Source organism: Malaya genurostris, chromosome 2 (genome assembly GCF_030247185.1).
Source record: "Malaya genurostris strain Urasoe2022 chromosome 2, Malgen_1.1, whole genome shotgun sequence".
Classification (NCBI taxonomy): Eukaryota; Metazoa; Arthropoda; class Insecta; order Diptera; family Culicidae; genus Malaya; species Malaya genurostris.
In genome coordinates this window covers 352881664-352901430 of record NC_080571.1, presented here as the reverse complement: position 1 = coordinate 352901430, position 19767 = coordinate 352881664, and the positions used below count along the sequence as shown (strand labels likewise).

Genomic DNA, 19767 nt, shown 5'->3' with positions numbered 1-19767 from the left:
TGAGAAAATTTACTGGCTTCTATTCGAAACAAATGTGTCATATACCTACACTATATTTTCAGTTATTAAGCAAAATAGCGATATTATACTTAGTCCACGTATCATCACAAAAATCTCCAGTGCTAAGATTAATAGCCATGACATAATCTTCCTCTTCTCTACGAGTGCTATAGTAACATGGACACTTGAACATTTGTTTGCCGTGTTTTAGATTATCTCGTCTAACTGGTTTGAAAGCTATTGGAGGCATAGGGTATTGCATTTCTAAGATTCTGGGCTGCCTGAGACTTTGATTTTCCAAATTCCAGCTTGCGTTTTCCAAGTGCAATCCCCTTGCTATAAATCCTTCAGCTATCTGAAGACGTAGTAGTGGCTTCAGAGTGGTAAACACATATACATCCCACGTTAGTTCCACTAACGGAATATTGTTTGCTTGAGCGTGTAGCTGAAAATGTAGAATGATTCGAATTCAAACTTTCAAAATATATGCAGTTTTGTACGATCCATGTTCCAAGTTAAAACATGTTTTCCCAATAACCATTAAGGATAATGGGAAGATGACTTAGCAATGCGGTTTATCTTCAGATTTAATCACTTACTTTTAAAACGCTATCCAAAAACAACCTTGGTCGTATGAAACGGCCCAATAATATATTTGCCGGCAGCTGTCCCGTTTCAGACCATCTTCTAAAATATTCTGTTCTGTCCTTCAAATCTAGTATCCAATCCGACAGAAATTTATTTGTACTGTACAAAATCCACGCCGGTGGTACTTGGTTATTCTGAATATGAACTATTAGGGTGTGATGACTGTCAGTCATGCAGTGCTCTCCGCACAGCACATGAATTATTTCTTCGAGGTTTCTTCGAATAAGCTCAATGATCTGATTGTATGAAAAGATTTCTAGCAGAAGAGATTCACTAACAGCTGTTCTGTTTGTTCCTACAATTCGTTCGGCGTTATGATGATCCAGGCAAACAGGAAGTGTTGCTAACAGTTCCGAAACAGTTTGTTTTGTCTGTGAATATAAGAGTACAGATCCTCAAGCTATGTTTAGAAGTACATTGAAACATAAAGTGTTTATATTGAGCAAATTTCCACTAATATGTCGCGTATAAATGTTAATCGTTTATACCAGATCTAAAAGAAAACAATACATACATTATCATAATTCGTAACCTCCCCGGTGCTGCTAGCAATATGTTCTGTCTCTGTAAATCCAAGATTTATCTTACGAAGCATCTCCAACATGTGCATCGATCGGGATTGTAAATATTTGATAGCAGCATTCTCATTTTGTCCGAAAACATTTGTGCCGTCATTAATTGGCAATTGTTTGGTTATGAACATGGTATATGATTGGTAGGTACCATCACTTGGATATACATATGATGCATCATTGTCAATCAATGCACAGTGGGATGTTGTTTCAATGTGTGGTCTGAAAATATCTTTGGTATACACATCATATATTCTTCGATCCCATTTGTTGATAAAATGAGCTGAAAGAAGATAACAAAATATGCTAATATTGAAATTCGATTTATTAACAAACATACACGTAATTGCGCGCAGACGGGATAGAAAAACATCCTATATTTAAATCGGTTAGGTATATGATGATCGCATATGCTGCTTTTGAATTTCATCCAAATTTAAATTTCGGTTCCGGAATCAATAATTTTCTTCGATTCTTAAAAGAATAACCGAAATCGGTTTGTTTGTTTGTCAATTGGAAAAGAATTGAGGTCGATTTAGAAAACTTTTTACGGTTTTTCGCTCTTTTAAGTGATGGTATAAAATTTTCAACACACACTTAAATTTTTCAGCTGAGTCTCGGCAAATTCGCACAGCTGAGGAATCAGTAATCATCTCGGCAAAAATTAAAATTACTGAACTTCTCGGCACCCTCAAATTCGAAAAACGTCAAATATTGCCAAAATCGTCAGCAGAAGATTTACTGTTTGTTCAGTTAAACTTTCACTGAGTATTCAGTAACGCAATGAAAAAAAAAGAAAAACGAAAAAATGAATTACTGAATCATCAGTAATTAAAAAGTTAACCGATTAATTTAGTTCGTGATTTGTCAACATTATAAACAGGCCGTTTGGGATCAAAAATTCATTTTATTTACACTTAAAGGAGACTTACAAATTTGTTGCCGGTAGTCCTAAAAGGCCTCTACCTGAAAACAAGTGGCATAAAATATTTTTAAAAAAATGGTCGGACGGCTCGCATTCAATACCGAATACTGTATAAGCATCATCATTAAATGTTAACAGTATTCCCGGTCCCGCGGGAATTAATACATCTTTCCAAATTAGAGAGCAGTCTCCTTCGCCAAATTCCTTAGACATCACTACTAATAGCGACGCTTCCGGATGCGGCCACTTTGAGTCGAGCTGGAAATATGAAAATAAAAATAGGTTTTTATATAACATTGAGTTAACTTCCAAAAATTCCAAAAATTGCAAACTTCACGACAATAGAAATAAGCAATAGAATTTGCTTTCTATATAAAAAAGAATGTGTTGCAATCGTACTTACTGAATAGATCGTAGATTCTTACGTCTTCCTTACTAACAGTTTCTAAAATATCCATTTCTTACTAGAAAATTTCACCAGAAAATAACCGCGCAATGCGAAGCGAAAATGTAACGCGGCAAGAAATGACAGCTGGCGTGCTGAATTTCGTCAAAAGCTAGCGCATATTCCGAAATCTCGGCAAACGTAACTGCTGATGTCGGCATATCTGTTGTTTACTGATAAATTCAGCAAGCAATTATGCCAAATTTCGGCAAAATGAAGCATTTTACCGAAGTATCAGTGAATGCATTTAACGAAGTTCGGAAACATGCGTATTGATTACTGAGTAAACAGCAAAGTTAGGTGTTGCCGATCAGTTTCGGCATTTTATTATGCCGAGCTCAAGAAATGGTTTTAAGTGTGCACTTTACCCTATATTAATAATAATAATAATAATAATAATAATAATAATAACAATAATAATAATAATAATAATAATATTAATAATAATAGTAATAATAATAATGATAATACTCACTGCCATATGCTACCTCCAGGCATATGCTCTTAATGAACTGCCAAGGTATAATTTCTTCGAACTCGTGTTCAGTTTCAACGTTTTGATCAACAATTTTCTTATTAAGATTCGTAGGTACCAATTCGAGCATTCCAAAATCCAGCAATTTTTCCGACAGCTTAAGTTAACAATCATGAAGATGAATTACTCGTTTATATTCGGAGCTTACCTGGAAATCCAGAGAATTTAAAAAATATTGTTTCATCCATCCTAGCGTTTGAAATTTTTTCCTTTCAATCAACAAAGCGTGAAAAAAAGTCATAGAATAAAGTATTTTTTTCAGCTGGATGTGGTACTTGTTTTTAGATTTTTTCTTGAATCTACTCTCTCCGATAACTTCATAAAGTGAATGCATTCTTTGCCGTATTCCCTACAAATTAAAATGATAATGAATTTTTGTTTTATTTTGATATAGTTTATCTGAAGGATATATATATATATATATATATATATATATATATATATATATATATATATATATATATATATATATATATATATATATATATATATATATATATATATATATATATATATATATATATATATATATATATATATATATGCAACTTCAATCGGAGCTAGCTGCTATAAAAATTGATTTTAACTTTTACTTACCATTGTTTCATTATACATGAATTTGGTACAGTCTTTTACTACATTCACGGGCACATAGCTACAATTGACATCAATAACTATCCACAAACGGAATTTGGAATTTGAATTAATCTGGTTTAAAAAATTTAACACATGAGCGAGTTGTGATAACAAGCGTTTCGATTTATGACAATCATTAACGAACAGCCATTTTTCCTGTTTGACACTTATTTTCAAATTGTTGATGATAGTTTCTATTGATACAGTGTTTGCGTTTAGATACAGTACATTTTCATCTGGATTTGCGAAATTTGAGTGCGCTAAACATAATACGTCACGCCACGGATTGCCATGGGAGCTAGCTATTAACATGATAGGGGTCCGTGCTACAGACTGATTGAATATATCATTGATGGTGAAGTGGGGAGAATCACTATACTTTCTGCCGAGGTAACAACCAACAAACTCGTTCAAGCAGTATTCTAGTCTGTCTAAACGTAGACTTCGAACAACTAAATACTTTTGAAATTTGGTCAGATTTCTTTCCCAATTTGCCGGTAGACGTTTTACTTCGGAACTTGGGGACATATACCAAGATTTCCAGTCATCATTTACTTCTTCGAACGATTGGATTAATCCACGAAATCCAGGTAATTTGTCTAATTCTGTGATATTATCCCACTGAACATGCGAAATCCATTCCGGGTTTGGATTTTCCACTTGCTCTACACGATCAATTTTACCTGCACCATAAAGTAGGTAACGAAATTCTCTGTCGTTGAATTCATCATTTGCATATAACAAACTTATGGTTAAGTAGAACCCAAATATCTCTTGGTCCATTCGATTCAGCCCCAAACACACATTCCTGTAAATATGACACTATGAAGTAACTGCTAATTTCATTTAAACAAACTTACTTGAAAACATGGTAAGTATGGTATTCGTTTATTTTCGTTTTACGTTCATCTATTATCTGAGATCTGCCACTCTTTTCCAATGATTGCAAAAACAACGAAAAATACCAATCTAAAGAAAACCAATAGAAGGAATTGAACCGTTTCATTGTATTAAGCACGAAGAAAAGAAGCGCTGCTCTTTTAGCGCATGGTTTATAAGTTCCACGAGAGATTTCAATATCTTTCTTGGCTTGCTCAGCTAGTTTCAATCCCTTATTTAGATCTGATGAAGCTTGTTTCGACACATTCAAGGTACCATAAAGTTGTTCATTTTCTAAGAGTGGTACCTTTCTTTCATTTAAAATGAGCAGAATATTATCTTCTAATTTAACCAAAGTTGTTTTGTTCTCGGCAATCGTACGTATTATTGTTTCTTTGCGTTCCTCTAGGGCTGGATTTTCATGTTCAACAACAAACGCTACAAACGAATATGAAATAACGGATATTAGAATGAGTATCAGAAAGTTGTTCTGTAAAGTAATGATATAGTAGAGATGAATGCTTCTTCGGAAAAGCTGAAGATGAAGATTCTTCGGAAAAGCTGTAAATTTAGAGATAATTCACATCATCATTATGCTTACCTAATAATTTTGTTTCTAGTCCAGATAATCCAAAAACAAAATTCACCATATTAACAACCTTGCTTGAACGAAAATCCAGAATTAAGTTTTCATAAGTAGTCATGAAGAGAACAGATCTCGATTTATCGTTAATGCCACTAGAATCTTGGTCATTGTGAGAGATATTAAATTGCTGAATCCAAAAAAATATTTTCTCTAAATCGTTCACATCATGTATGCTTGAGCTTTTAAAATTGTATAGAAGTAGTGGAATGCGATCACGAATTGTGGTAGCAATGAACGCTTCCGGGATATCCTCGTCAAAATCCCTTTGCAAAATTCCACTTGCATTATATTGATTCAATATCCACCGATAGATTTCATTTTGTGGATCAACTGCTAACGGCAACCTAATACTGTTCAACAGAATTGTTGTATTTTCAATAGAGAGGTCATCAGTTGCTAATCCATTACTTTGCCATACTTCTAGAACATCTGGATGATAGAGTTGGTTGAACAAGACAAAATTCTCTGTAAATAATATTTCTAAAGCTTCTAAATCTATTTTCCACTGCGTTCTCAATTGTTCTCGTAAAGCGGAAGGTAATGATCCAAAATATACAAGAGATCCCGCTGCTAACAATGCATTTCCAATTAAACAAGAGTACTCATGTTCAAGACATTCGGCAGAGTTTGTCCATTTTACTCTTTCGCTTGCCAATCCTTCTACTAGAGCCTTGGACCTTTCCAATTTCAATGACATCTGTCTAGCTGCCTCATCAAGCTCATCTTTACATTTCATTTTGTTTGCATACTCCAAATGGAGAGCATCGAGTTGTGCTGCAAGATCCGCCAGTTTTTGTTCCGCTCTCCTGAGAGAATTTTGTTTTTCAAGAAGCGATGCCTCAGCTTCCTCCATTTTTCTAATTTTGGGTCCAACGTATCTAGAGAATAAATTTAAAATTAGTTAAATAAACTCAAAGCGAATTATGCTCGAGAAATTTTACTTGTACACCTTTCCATAGTTTTCAATTGCTCTCACCCACATCATCAATGATTTGGCAGCTTTAGATACAATTCCCACTTTATTAGGCTCAAGATCAGGATTGCGAACGTAGCCGCCAATTGTTTTTAGTGTTTTATCACTTATGTGATTTCTATCCAAATTTTTCAAAGTATCCAGAAATTTTTGTTCGCCCAATTGACGTTTGGCTTCAGTCCATGTTGGTTCTTTTCCTAACAAAATCATAACCGCATTAAGTACAAGCTCAACTTTCACGGGGGGTCGAGCATATGATTTTATTTCATTCATATCTTTTTTGTTCAGAGAATCCAGTGCCGCTATGGCATTATTTAAAGCTGGCATCGCCTTTTCCAAATCAGCGCCAGCATCATCTGCCAACTGTTTGCAAAGAATTTCTTCAGCTCCTATTTTCTCGCGCTGCACTGACACCTCTTGGCTTTGTTCATCGGCTTCCGCTGTTTGCAAATTAATACTTTCAATAAACTGTTCTAATTCAAGTTGGTATATTCCTATTTGTTCCTGTTGTTTCTCCAATCGCTCTTGTAGCAGGGTGACGTTCTGAGTGGCATCTATTATCTGTTCTATTCCAATGTGAAATTTCCGATATTCATTGCTTAAATTTGATCTTTTTAAAACAAGAATCCTAAGAAAAAAAGAATGTAGAAAATAATAATCTCATTTGCTGAAGATTACAAAACAGTCATAGAAAATAACTATTTTAGTGCACGTAAAGAACAAAAATCTTTTTAGTAGGGCATTTGTACCAAAAGACAACTATTATTTGGCTATCTCGGCTTTTCAACCCAAACAAGCAATGCTGCAGTATTTTTGTTGTGGAAAATACTCACAATCTTATCATTTTACCCAATTCATTTATCACAGTTTGCAGATCGCACTCTAATGGTTTCTTTGATCTTTTTAATGATTTCAATATACGAGATAAATAGAGCAGCTGAAATGATTATCAAAAAGTCATAACTGGAGCACGTGAATACGAATAAAGCTGACATACTTTTTCCACACTTCGTTCGTATTAGTAAATTGTGTGAATTTTGCAACTTTTATTGCTTCTCTTCCAGAATTGCAACGGTGCATCTATACTTAAGTACAGCTTATTGATTGAAAACATATTCTAGTTTTACCTTTTTCTATAGAAAGGTAATAAAATTGCTGGAGAAACTGACTTCCCTTAATCCGAAACCCATAGTGCTATATCCCATTCGACTCAGCACGACGAGATCAGAAAATGTGTGCGTATGTGCACTTTTTGACGAATTTTTTTCGCGCTCAATTTGCTCAAAGATGGCTGAACCGATTTTATCAAACTTAGGTTCGTTTGAAAGCTACAATTAGGCCATTGATCAAATTCGAAGATTAAGATCTCTGATGCCGGATATATAATGATACAAGTGAAGTAACCGACAAACCGCACATTATTTCTTACCGCTCAATATTTTTCGGTGAATACTGATTCGATTTCTATAGACTTGTGTGCAAGCAACTATTGGGTCATTGATCAAGTTCAGAGATCAAATAGTTGGAACTTCTGGTTCCGGAGATATGATGGTATAAGTGACGTAACCAACTAAACGCACTTTTCCTCTTTTTCAGCAAATTTAGGCTCATTTGGAAACTACTATTGATTCATCAAACAGGTTTGAAGTTCAAATGACTGATATGATGGTGACGTAAACTTCAAAATTCACTACCGTTCAGTTTTCGTGTATATTGATTAACCGATATCAATAATTATATGCTCGTTCGAGACTAAATTGGGCTGTGGGCCGATTTCGAAGAATATATGGCTAACACTTCAAGTTTCGAAGATATAATCGCACAACTGATGTAACCGACAAAATGTCTTTTTTTATCCGTATAATTATTTCAGATAGCATGATTCCAGATCGAGCATGATCTTTGGGCGTGCGCCGAGTACTGTGTCCATATCTCAGCTAGTTGAATCCTTTCGGGCCCAAGGCAGACCACCTTGCATTCCCGCGCGTGATGCTTCCAAGATACTTTTCACATGGCCTACCTCTACCACTTCCTAAAAATCATATAAAAGCGCAAATATACTACTTTCCCTTTTCTTCGCCTACAGTGATCTTACACCAATCCACCCCTTCTACTGAACATTTGCTAACCTGAATTGCTGGAAGCTATCGAAAATCGTTACACCAATGTCAGAGAACACCAAAAAAACAGTTCAGAATAATTTCTTTCTTGCTACATTCTGAAGAACGTGAAACCCCAGGAAACGCAAAGTCTGTCTACTAGATTTACGCCACAAACGAATAATATATTTAAATTTAAAATCAATATAGTGTAGACCCTACCATCCTGACCATTTTTTACTAACTTTAGGGGAATATGACGCCCCTTAATACGGCATTGCTTCTCCTCCCCCTAACAGCAGACAATCGGCCACATTAAGCTAAAGCAAATGAGTCAAAATTGTGAATAATGATAACTTCGGTTAGAGCAATGATCAAGATCTTACTATACCTACCTTTCGAACGTAAGGAGCATCTCAAAATACCAACTACAAAGCACACTTGTACGGGCCTGTGATGATACCATGTCATGTTTAGCCGATAAATGAACTCTAGGAATAGCATCCACCGTTGCTAAGAGTAATCGTTCCTCGGTACTCTGGATCAAACTGTCTCTTTTTCGGTATTGCTTTAATAATGCAGTGGAATAAATGTAAAATTAATACAAATCAGCACCGAAAATACTTACTTGTTTTCTTTGAACAGAAACAGAATTGTCTGGTCCAAGTATAGGAATATCGAATATCACGTTTCTTTGCAGAAACTTTTTAGTTATTTCTGTCAAACTTTCATTGCTCAATGATTGCATGCAATTTGTTGTGACACTAGTACACAGTGATGGAAATGCATTACTTAAAAGACTGAAATAGGATGATAAAATTTATTTATTTTTTTAAATGAAGACGTTCTCAACTTTACCGATAGTGCTCACTGCTATCTGGAATGCAAAGAACAAAATGAAGATTCAGCCGAACATCTGTCCATATAAAATTTTCTGGAAAGTTGTGAAGTGAATCGGAACAAGGGTAAAATCCATCGATTGTGCCATTTAGAATGATACTATTCACAATTTCTAACATGCTTTGGTTCGTTTTCTCGGGTTGGTGAACTTGTATGAGGCATAGAACACGACTACTCATACATCGAATGAATAGCTTTGTAAATTTTCTATCTATTGCTTCTGCATCATCAATCAACTTGATGCGTAGGTGGTGCAATAAAATATTATCTCGGGTATCAGTTTTCTGGAAATTATACATCGACATAGCGATCTGACAAACTGTACTGCGACCACTTCCAGCATCACCCGAAAGAATTATATGACCGTTTTCAATTTGAAGGATTCTAAGTAACTTAGCGGCATGTTCGACGGCTGCCTTGTGAACAATAGGAACTGATTCTGTTGCAAAATGAATTTGAGCTGCTTCTTCTGTTAATTGTCTGAAATATTTGAAAACTGTTTAAGAACGTAGATATGGAAATGATGAAAAAACTCAGAAATTACATTAACTGTTCGATTTCAGCCACATCCTCATACTTGGAATCAGCTGTTTTCATATCGCAAAACACAGGACTGCGATTTCTGGGACAAATTCCATGTAGAGTAGCTTCGAAGTATGTGGAAATAGTATCGTTGAATATTTCAAAGTACTTTTTGTGATCTGAAGCGCGTAATAAATCATATGTTTCACGGTAACATTCATGAATCCAGAATCTAAGCAACGATGTTTTATCGGAAAGTGTAGTCTTGATGCTCAGTTGACAAAAAGCGTTGAGAATCCTGCCAACGGTTTTCATAGAAAACTGATACCGTGGGTTGTTCGGAGTAGGTGGCATGCTTGTAGCAAGACAACGAATCAATTCAACTGTAGCTGGAGCCAGTGAATCTAGAATTTTGTTTGATTTATCCGAGTGCATCATGGTTTTTATCTTCTCGGTAAATATGAATGCCTTGTTTTCGTCACTATTTGTAGCATAGTAGATGATGTTGAATTTGTTCAGCAGTCTTCTAACAGATGACGTAAATCGAGAAACGTGAAGAATGTTTTTCATTGCAGCAACTATAGCAGTGTTTTTCAGATGTTGTGGACAACGATCATGGTACCAAAATTTGTGTTCAATTAAGGTTTTCAAGAATTCCATTGAGTCCGTGTTGTTTTCTAAAACTGTATGAAAATCGTCCAGAATCCAAAGCAATTTCTTGCGGTCTTTTGGATAAACAATTTCTTTTGCTACGTTTATCGAATGTTTGGAAAGTATTCTTCGTAAGCAGCAAGCAGAAGTTATTTTTGTCAAATTAGTAAAGCAGTTTAGTTGATTTTCGGCATTTCTCGATGTCACCAAGTGCTTAATCATTGCACTTTTCCCTACTGTTGATTCACTAGTAATCAATACAGGCTTTACATCCATCATCATTAATGCGGTGATATATTGGTATGAAATATTTTCTTTTGTGTAAACATAATCTCTAGAAAGAATTTTTTCATGTATAGCATTATGTGTGGATTCAATATCAACTTACCCGAAACTAAAATCATTGCCAGCATTTTCAAGGTGTTGCGTGTTCCATGTAACCCAACTTGAAGAGTTTTCGGTGACTTCAACAAAATAATCGAAAATATTTCCTTTCAAGGGTAGACTGGAAGCACTATCAGAAATTTGTTCACGTATCAAAATATCAAGCTTTTCACGATTAGTTTCATTTAGAGATGCTCCGACCGACCAAATGCAACAAAAAAAGAAAAGTTTTCTCAGAGCTTCTTTTGTCATATATTCGCCCACTAATAGCTTGTTTGTTTTCCAATTTTGAAAAATAGTAGTGTATATGTGGCAAAACATTTGCATTGCATTTATGTCATTGGTTTCGGTGTAGAAGTTTATGTTAGTCTTAAAAAGTTTAAAAAAAACTTCCAAGTAGGTATTTCCCAATTCCTTAAGATAATTTTTAACGTCATCTGCCATAAATGTAGAAAAGGTTAGCCACGTAATGAAACTTTGCTTCCATGATAACTGTTTTTCATCTATATGCACAATTCCAAAATTAATTATAGATGACGGTGTTGCTTTTCCCAGATCGACAATTTCGATGACAATTTTAAGATCACTAGCTACACATGACACATTAGTTAAATCATTCGTAATAAATTGATTCGGCAACGATTCGATACATTTTACCCATGAATCGAGAAGTTCTGCACAATCGAACAGAATACACTTTCGTATGTGCTTTTTCGATTCCATTATTGTAGTCAGAATTTCATCAAATTGTGACCTATTCAATGATTGATTATTGGTTGGTAACTTCAAAGTTTCCGGATTTATATAATACTGCTGATAGCATTGGTCATTGTTGCGAAGCGTCAACAGTGCCGCCTTCAATAAATGAGATTTTCCACTAACAGGTTCACCAGTCACGATTAACAGACGGTTTTGTGACAATTTCATTAGTATTTCTTTCACCTTCGATTCTTGATATGGCGTCGACTGTAGAGCGAATATAAAATATGAATAAAGGCATAACTCAGACATCTTGTAGAGACGAAAGATATACGGAGAAAATTCCACACTAACAGAAAACAATACATTTTACATATATTTTCTCATTTTAGTCAATTTACTTTGGTTACCGAGTAAAACTCGCGCATGAAGATAAGTTTTCCTCAACGCCTTGGCAAATATCATATACAAGGAATAATTAATATATTTTTACCGTAAGTTGCAGTTCATCAAAAGCAGATTTTAACTTCTGATCACTATCCATGTCACTTATATGATTCTCGTTTTTAATCATTGGAAATATGGATGACATCCATTGCTCGAATAACTTATTCTCATTGTCCGATAAGCTTGGTGCAAATTCTTCCTGATGTTGTAATGTAAAAATTGTCCGTTCAAGCAAGCGGTGCTAAGTAAATTCAGGATAGCAAAATTACATACCCTCAGAGCACTAGCCACAACATCTGTTTCCGAACAGGAATTTTGTCTCAATAGCGTTTTTGTACGTAAAATAGCATTCCAAATACGTTGACGGGTCCACAGTTGGTAACGGTTGTAAAGATGAAGTTTAAGGTGCTTTACAAATAATTTAATCAATCTGGCAATAGTGCGGTAATGATTAACACCACAATAACATAGCATATTCTGAAGCATGATTTCTTCATCTGGTGAAACTACAGCAATTGGTCTTATCACACTTCGCTCTAATTCCGTGACTACTTTTACTCTATCACTTCCAGTAACAAATATTTGGAAATTTGAGTAAGACCGCGGTTTTTTCAACTCCAAAATCTGACTATTTGATTTTTTTGACGATGATTTTTTTATGATGCCATTTATAGTCGCAAGAATTTGTGAAGGTAGTTTTTCAATTGCACTGAAGCAAATCCAGGCTCTCATTTCCAAAATTCCCGTCAGATAACGAATTACGGGTTCCGCCTTCCATTCTCTGTCACAGTACAGTACAGCAAAGAATACGGCCAATTCTGTCGAGAGATTTTTCAGTAGACCTACACTCCTGTTTTCGTCTTCGCCCAGAAGATAAGGTACAAATTTGCTTTTCATCGCACATGTTACTGCCATTATAATTCGATTCGTATGAATATTCATAAACAAAGGTTGACTTGATGATTTACATTCGTAGCCATACGGAATGGTGTTATCGATGTGAACAATAGAACAAGTGTTGGTTTGATCATTCCAGTACGATCGTAGCTGTGAGAGCCATTCAAAATTTTTCAAGTCCATTACTTTTTGGTCCGAAAAATGATTTATGACATCTCGAGCATTAATTTCAATAATGATCATATCGTCCAGCTTTTTGCTCAGCCATACATTTTCGTCTATGCTTGTCAAGTTCCGAGAGGAAACTGTTAGTTCATTCAATAGCTATAATTTGGTGAAATTCAATTAAGCTCCACTGGACATTGTTCATAGGATGAAGACTGTTACCTTATTATGCATCTTGCGTAGCATTTTCATTGGCTTTGTCTTACCGAGTAAATCCGATTGCAATAATGCATTGCGAATATGAAGGGTATTCTCTATACTTGTACTTTTAAGGCATAGCTGATGAAGCCAAGCATTTAGCCATCCACATTCAACGCGCTTAAAATAGTTCTGTTTCAACTGCAATAAACAACCACGTAACGCATTTTTCAATGATTCTCGAACGCTTTGCTCAATTTCATTTATAATTTGATCGATATTCGTATTTGTCTCTAGAACATAAGGTTTGAGAAATGTAACGCATTCTTTGTGTTTTGTACACACGCCTAAAATTTCCCAACGACTATTTCGCGGTGGTAGATTCTGACGTCTCGTACACAAACTACTGAAGTTCTCGAAAATAAGTTTGATAGCTTGATTTAATAACTCAAAATCCAAAGGGCCGGCAATTAGTTTGATAAGTAAACGATCGGAGATCAAATATAAACGAGCACAGCATTTTCGCTTACTGTCCATCATTTCGTTTAAATGTTGAAATAAATTTTCGAACCGTTTCCGTAGAGTTTCGACCTTATCTAAAAATGGAAGGCCTTTTGGACAGATTTCTGATCGCAAATTTTCATTGCTAATCAACTGACCAATAGTAGTCCAGTCTTTCTGACACAATGAGAATGCATGATTGAAATGTTCTAGTTTCTCAGAGCTGACGGTCATCTTGTATATATCTTCCAACAAATTATGTTTTTCTTCAATCACCAGGAGACAGTCTAACAAATCTTTCATCAAATTTAAGGTTTCTTCCCAATAATTGATCGTTTCTTGAAACGGTAAGCTATGGACCGATTGTTGTATACGATGTATTCTTAAAGAATTACTTTCGATAATTGAAAAGCATATTTTGGCGTTGGTTATTTTATACGCCGCATGATTACGTTTCATTCTGTAATCGATTTGTTCAGATACTTGCTCAATAATTTCAAGTTCCATTTCAATATCGTGCTCTTTCCGTGCTGCACAGCACAGTGTATTTAATTTTTCTTCATGCAGAAAAAAATTGTACTCAATCATACTGCCTAACGAAAAGTTTTCTGTGTGATTGAACTGTCTGAAAATAAAAATTAAACCATAAATGTATATGATAAATTTTAACTATAAGAAAGTTCTACTGCGACAATATGTTTTTAATTGCACTCCAATGGCGGACTCGTAAATAAGATGATTTCATTTCTATTAATATGGAGACTGTTATTTCAAAGTTCAGAACATCAGCTCGCGTCGAATAGTAAATTGGATACTTCATGTCTTCGGTTATTTCTGACTCTAATGTTCTGAGCTCGCTGAAATAAAAGTTTGGTTTAAATCACCTAAAATATGAAAACGGAATGTTATTTTTGTATTGCATACCAAATTATGTTCATTATGTATTCGTGAATCTCATTCACGGAAATTTCTTGAAATATTTGAACTAGAGTAATTTCTTTGATGTGCTTCCATTTACACATGAAGATCCATATAAGCTTCATGCATTCGAGTTTTTTTCGAATTTGTATGATTGCCTTAGAAATAATGAAAATTTTAGCTTCTACTCATCATATTTGCGTATTTATTTGATATCAAAATTAGATCAATTTCACTTAAACTTACTTCTAATGGATGATACTCAACGCCAAGGAGACGCATTTTATCCCTAATGATGTTTTCTTGAGCTTCTAGTTGTTCCAATTGTACCATCAAATTATCTATAGTCAAAAATGCATCTTCTGGCAATCTAGGGATTTTATGAACTTTTTCTTTATCCATCTTAAAATAAACAGGTGGTGTAATCTTACATATCGCAATCGACCGGCATCTGCATATCAAGCAGTTTCAGCATTTCCAAAGCATTAACTTTTAAGCTTGCGACCTCACTAGTCATTGATAGCTTGAATTGACTCTGATAGTTTTCGATTTGATCCTTAATGTTGGTGATATGATCCATGTATCGTTCCCAAATATTATGTATATTTTGAAAGAGGTGATTTGCTTCGGGAAGTAAATCCGACGTGTATCTTTCTGCAAAGAAAAAATCTCATTGTTTTAATTCAAAAATGTGTGGATTAAGTAAAACTACTCTTATCACTTATAGTAAGAACACTGAATTTATAAAATATTATACTATATTACAATCACATACACACATAATACCATATTGCCTTACCTAAAACTCCAAAATATTTCACTATTACTTTAATATCTTCTATCATATTGGGAATGGCATCGTAACAATTTTGATACGTAGATTCTAATTTCTTGAGGTCCTCCACTTCCTTTGGTTCATAGCTCAAGGCTTCCATGTTATTGTTTAATGTGTTGTTGAATTCTGAAAATGGTCATTCTGATGATCGTTTCATGAAGGAAGATGAAAACAAAAACTTTTACCAATGATAAGTCCGTATGATATGCACTTCAAATACTCGATATATTTAATTTGCCAATCGTTGATATGATTGGTAATAGCAGATTTTAATTTCAAAGCATTTACTTCAACGCATTTACAAACTGTAACATCATTTTGTGTAGAAAGCTGATTCAAAAGTTCTTCAAATTTTTCAATGTTCCTGTGAAATGCATCGGAAGACATAGCGGAAAGTTTAAATTTATCGATAAACGCTGTACGATTGATACTCCAAAACGGACGAAAGACGCTCCATTTTTCCTTAAAAGTACGAAGCTCTAGCATCGCATTTGCAATTGCTTGACATATACTGCTGTTTATATCTTGATATGCACTGTTTTGCAAAAAATCTGTTAGAAAGTTTTCATCAGAATTGATCTGAAATTTTTGACACATGCTAGGAATGAGTTTTAAAATCGATGGCACTTCCATTGACAGCCGCTTCATAGCAGTTTCGATCGACTCTAGTGTTGGTTTGTATGTAATACCATTTTCGTCCAGCACAATCTCGACACTTAATATTGGGTAATCAGTATCAGTCAGTGCTTTCTGGATGCACTTTAATGTCTCCAGAGATGAATTAAATATCGATGCCTTCAGTATGGTATCAATCTTTTGCACATATTGGGACCAACTTTCTTCCATCCTTCGTACGTTTGATCCCAAACGTTCAAAAATGCAGAAAATATTTTTACTTATCTCAGATAATAGGTTGACAAGTTCTGTTATCGACTTCTTCTTTTGTTCTCCAATATTTTTAAAAAAATCTTTAAGTGTTTGGGCATGTAATTTGTTAAGTTCAAACAGGTACAGATTGAAAATGCTTTCCATCCAGTTTGCTATTTTTAGATTTTCTCGTTTATAAACTTGAATTACGTCCAGCAGCTCTTTAACGTTGATTACAAACGTATCAATAAATTCACCTAAATCTTCATTCCAGGTAAGTTTGCTTTTCAATGGCTCCAGTTTTCTTTCGGTTTGTTGAATCATATGTTTAAAGAAAATACGTTCTTTTGCCGAAACTGATGATATTACATTGTTAAAATATAATACAATTCGAATCACACTGTCAAACGTTTGTTTAACACTTTGATTTTTCTCCATATCAATCACTGACGGAATGATGGCTCCTTGTACCATGAAAAAATGTGCCTCGTCGATTGTTAATAGCATCGATCTTTCGATGTGACATTCTAGTAATCCAGGACGCATTTGACTTCGACAAACAAGATTTCTGTTTAGCCATGTACCGAAGTCACTAGTAATGGATTTTATCCAAGCATCATTGAAACCTTTTAATGCAGTCTTCACCTGTTTTTCACACGATTCAAACAATGCTAAAGTGTCTTCACTTTCCAAGTATTGTGGAAAAAATCTACATCGTTCCAATAACTCTTTCAGTCGATATAAATGTTGGAATTTTATTTTCAACATTGTATACTGGCCAACGTTTGGTGGAAGAAATGTGGGATATAATATAATGCCAGATGAAACTTCCTTCGATAGATCTGTTATCTCCGTATGAAAAATATGCCAAATTTCGGCGATTTTTCTCATGAAACTCTCCTTGATGCTTTCTCGGTTATAGAAAATCAAAAGGGTAATCAACGCATCAATTTTTTCTTCCAGATTTTCGGACACTAGAAACACGTTAGAAAGCAAATTTTCTATAATGTCATCTAGCGTTCTTAACATTTCTCTGAAATCTGCTATATATTTGTACCATCCTTTATCGTTTATGTCGAGAATCGAACCAGATGTTGAAAGGATTATTTCGATTCCTCCTGTGAAAATTTGCTCCACCTTGTCACATTTCTTTTCGAATTCTTTGGCATTGTTGCACGAGAACCGATTGTTTTTATATGAATTACTATCAGTGTGCCTAAAACATAAAAATGGATTCATATTCAATTTGCATGTTCTAGCTATAAGTGTTCTCCGGTAATATTTACTTTCCAAATATCAGCATGGCTTCGCATATTTCCAAGATGTCACTCAAACGTTGAATGAAAGCATTGATTTTATTGAAAATAACTGCATAATCCAAATTCCAATTGAACTCATGTTTATATTGTTCTAGCATCTGCAATCAAATTGTTTTTAGAATTGATCCACTATCGACAGTAATGAGCCGCACTTACTTCCTCGTAGATAATTTTATAAAATTCACAACAATTAATTTTCAAACCACAAATTTCAATGCCGTGTTTTGGTGAACCGGACAGTATTTTATCAACATCAATACATTGCATGCAAGATGAAACGATTTCATTACTAAGATAAAGGAATAGTTTCGTGATGCAATCATCCTCACGTAAATTACACGAATTTGAGCCAATAAATCGTAGCATGTGCATCACATGCACTAGTTGCAAGCAGAGATCATCTTCACTTTCCAAAGAACGAATGGCAAAGCACGGTTCTACCATTAACTTTAGAAATGGGATGTTCGATTCCGCTATTTGAATTTCTTCTGTCAAACTGCTAAATACATCTCTGAGAGGTTTAGTGTAAAGAGATTGGGCTAGCTCTAGTATTTTCAAAATATGCTGAATGTTAGCTCCTTCGAACTGAGACTTCATTGCACAAAGTACTTCATCTAGAAAAAAAATAGAATGATACATCTTATGTCATCCACACGAAGGACGTGTTTACGTCTATATAACCAAAAATTATACTCATCCGAAGGACGAATTAAATCATCTGGGACGAAATGTTGTGTATCACTAAGAGTCGATCGTATTTGGCTAGTCCAATCGATGACCACCGTTTCAAGCCGTTTCACCATCGAGCGGTTAACGGCAACTTCTTGGACTTGCATATTATGTCCTTCGCAAGGAACATAGAGCAGTGTAAATCCAGATAGCTTGTAATGAAGCTCGGTCAAGTACGCCATGAACGTATTATAACCGGATATAACTTGTGCTTTTACATCCTCGGACCACTCAGTATTAGCGAGTATAAGTGGGCCGTAGACTTGCTCCAGTGTTACTAGTAATGACCCTTCGATATCGTTGTGCAACGTACCAAATATAATATCGTCATGAAATTGTTCTATTACGTTAAACAGTTGGTCAGGTTCTCTCATAAAATACATTAGATCGTTGAAAGGACACAATGGAAATGCTAAAGATGCCGACAGAATATCTCCATCGTAGAATATGAACATCATCGGATAATTGCTGTCAATAAGCCATTGTTTTACTACCGAGGCAGCATCATCTCCGAAATCATTTCTATCATAGTCAAACAGTAAAACCATGTTGCTAATGAATCCTACCAACGTATTTAAATCCTCATCGCTATAAGCTGGTTTGTCATATTCTTCGATTGTTTCCTCAACCACTTCCACTATTTTTCTGGCTGCATGCAAATTAATGTTATAAGTAAAAGTAAACTAGTTTGTAATAAATCTACCTTCGGAATCTGATTCGGAGTAGCTTGAAATATCGCTGACATTATCAGCTACCATATCCTGATTACCGAGATCAGCCATTGAGCATAAATCGTGTTCAAAAGCACTCACAATTAGCCTGTACTGAAACTGTAAGAAAAAATAACAATCTTGTCGTTAGGCCTCGTTGCCTAGGCTACTGTTTATATAGCGTAAAAGTTGCGCGGGTATTAGGGAGCTGTTGCATTTGTGGTTACTGTTTTTATTCAACATCGTTACAATTGCAATCGATGTAACAATAATCATATTAGAAGAGCAAACCAAATGGTCATTACTGGATAGTGATTTAAAAATGGAGAGCTCAACTTAACTCTTTATTTTTGATTACTTTTCATGATAGACCTTATCATTAAGTTAATTTAACAGCTAAAGTTTACATGCAAACGTTTTTTAACGTTTGCCTTTCTTATGTAAAAAGGTTATGCGATCACTGTGAAACATGCATGGTCGGGTAAGCAATTTCTTAAACTCGAATCCGACCCGCACCCGATCGAAAGTAAAAAACCCGAACTCGATAAAAAATTAAAATTTTCACACCTACCCAACCCGAACCCAAAAAAATCGATACCCGAAACCTGACCAAATTTTTGAACCCAAATCCGACCCATACCCATTAAAAATGAAATAGTCATCACCC

The 19767-nt window shown here is 34.9% G+C and overlaps 1 protein-coding gene across 2 annotated transcripts; it reads right to left on the bottom strand.

The window, feature by feature from the left end:
• Positions 1–22: 22 nt before the first annotated feature.
• On the bottom strand, positions 23–19209 carry LOC131432191 (dynein axonemal heavy chain 2-like). Of its 2 annotated transcripts, XM_058598325.1 has the most exons (27): positions 19094–19209; positions 18332–19039; positions 17818–18275; positions 17629–17759; positions 15661–17558; positions 15440–15601; positions 15072–15294; positions 14887–15010; positions 14647–14798; positions 14409–14579; positions 13246–14347; positions 12235–13182; positions 12008–12160; positions 10820–11781; positions 9803–10765; positions 9217–9738; positions 8987–9158; positions 8754–8926; positions 6228–6887; positions 5242–6164; positions 4622–5078; positions 3723–4569; positions 3274–3474; positions 3066–3222; positions 1163–1503; positions 600–1019; positions 23–445 (listed from the first exon to the last, which is right to left on the bottom strand). In XM_058598325.1, exons 1-27 carry the CDS (start codon positions 19170–19172, stop codon positions 59–61), a joined length of 13494 nt encoding a protein of 4497 aa, XP_058454308.1. In that variant the 5' UTR covers positions 19173–19209; the 3' UTR covers positions 23–58. The 2 variants fall into 2 exon arrangements, with proteins under 2 accessions (XP_058454308.1, XP_058454309.1); XM_058598326.1 differs by lacking the exons at positions 23–445; positions 1163–1503 and having other exon boundaries at positions 818–1019.
• Between the last annotated feature and the right edge of the window lie 558 nt (positions 19210–19767).

Bases quoted from the DNA above. Each gene is read 5' to 3' on its own strand.
- LOC131432191 (XM_058598325.1), bottom strand. From the start codon at position 19,172: ATGGCTGATCTCGGTAATCAGGATATGGTAGCTGATAATGTCAGCGAT. The intron at 15,011-15,071 runs GTAAGATTACAC...TAAAATCCCTAG, and splicing joins ATGCCGGTCGATTGCGATAT to ATTGCCAGAAGATGCATTTT. The intron at 1,020-1,162 runs GTATGTATTGTT...TTATATTCACAG, and splicing joins AGGTTACGAATTATGATAAT to ACAAAACAAACTGTTTCGGA.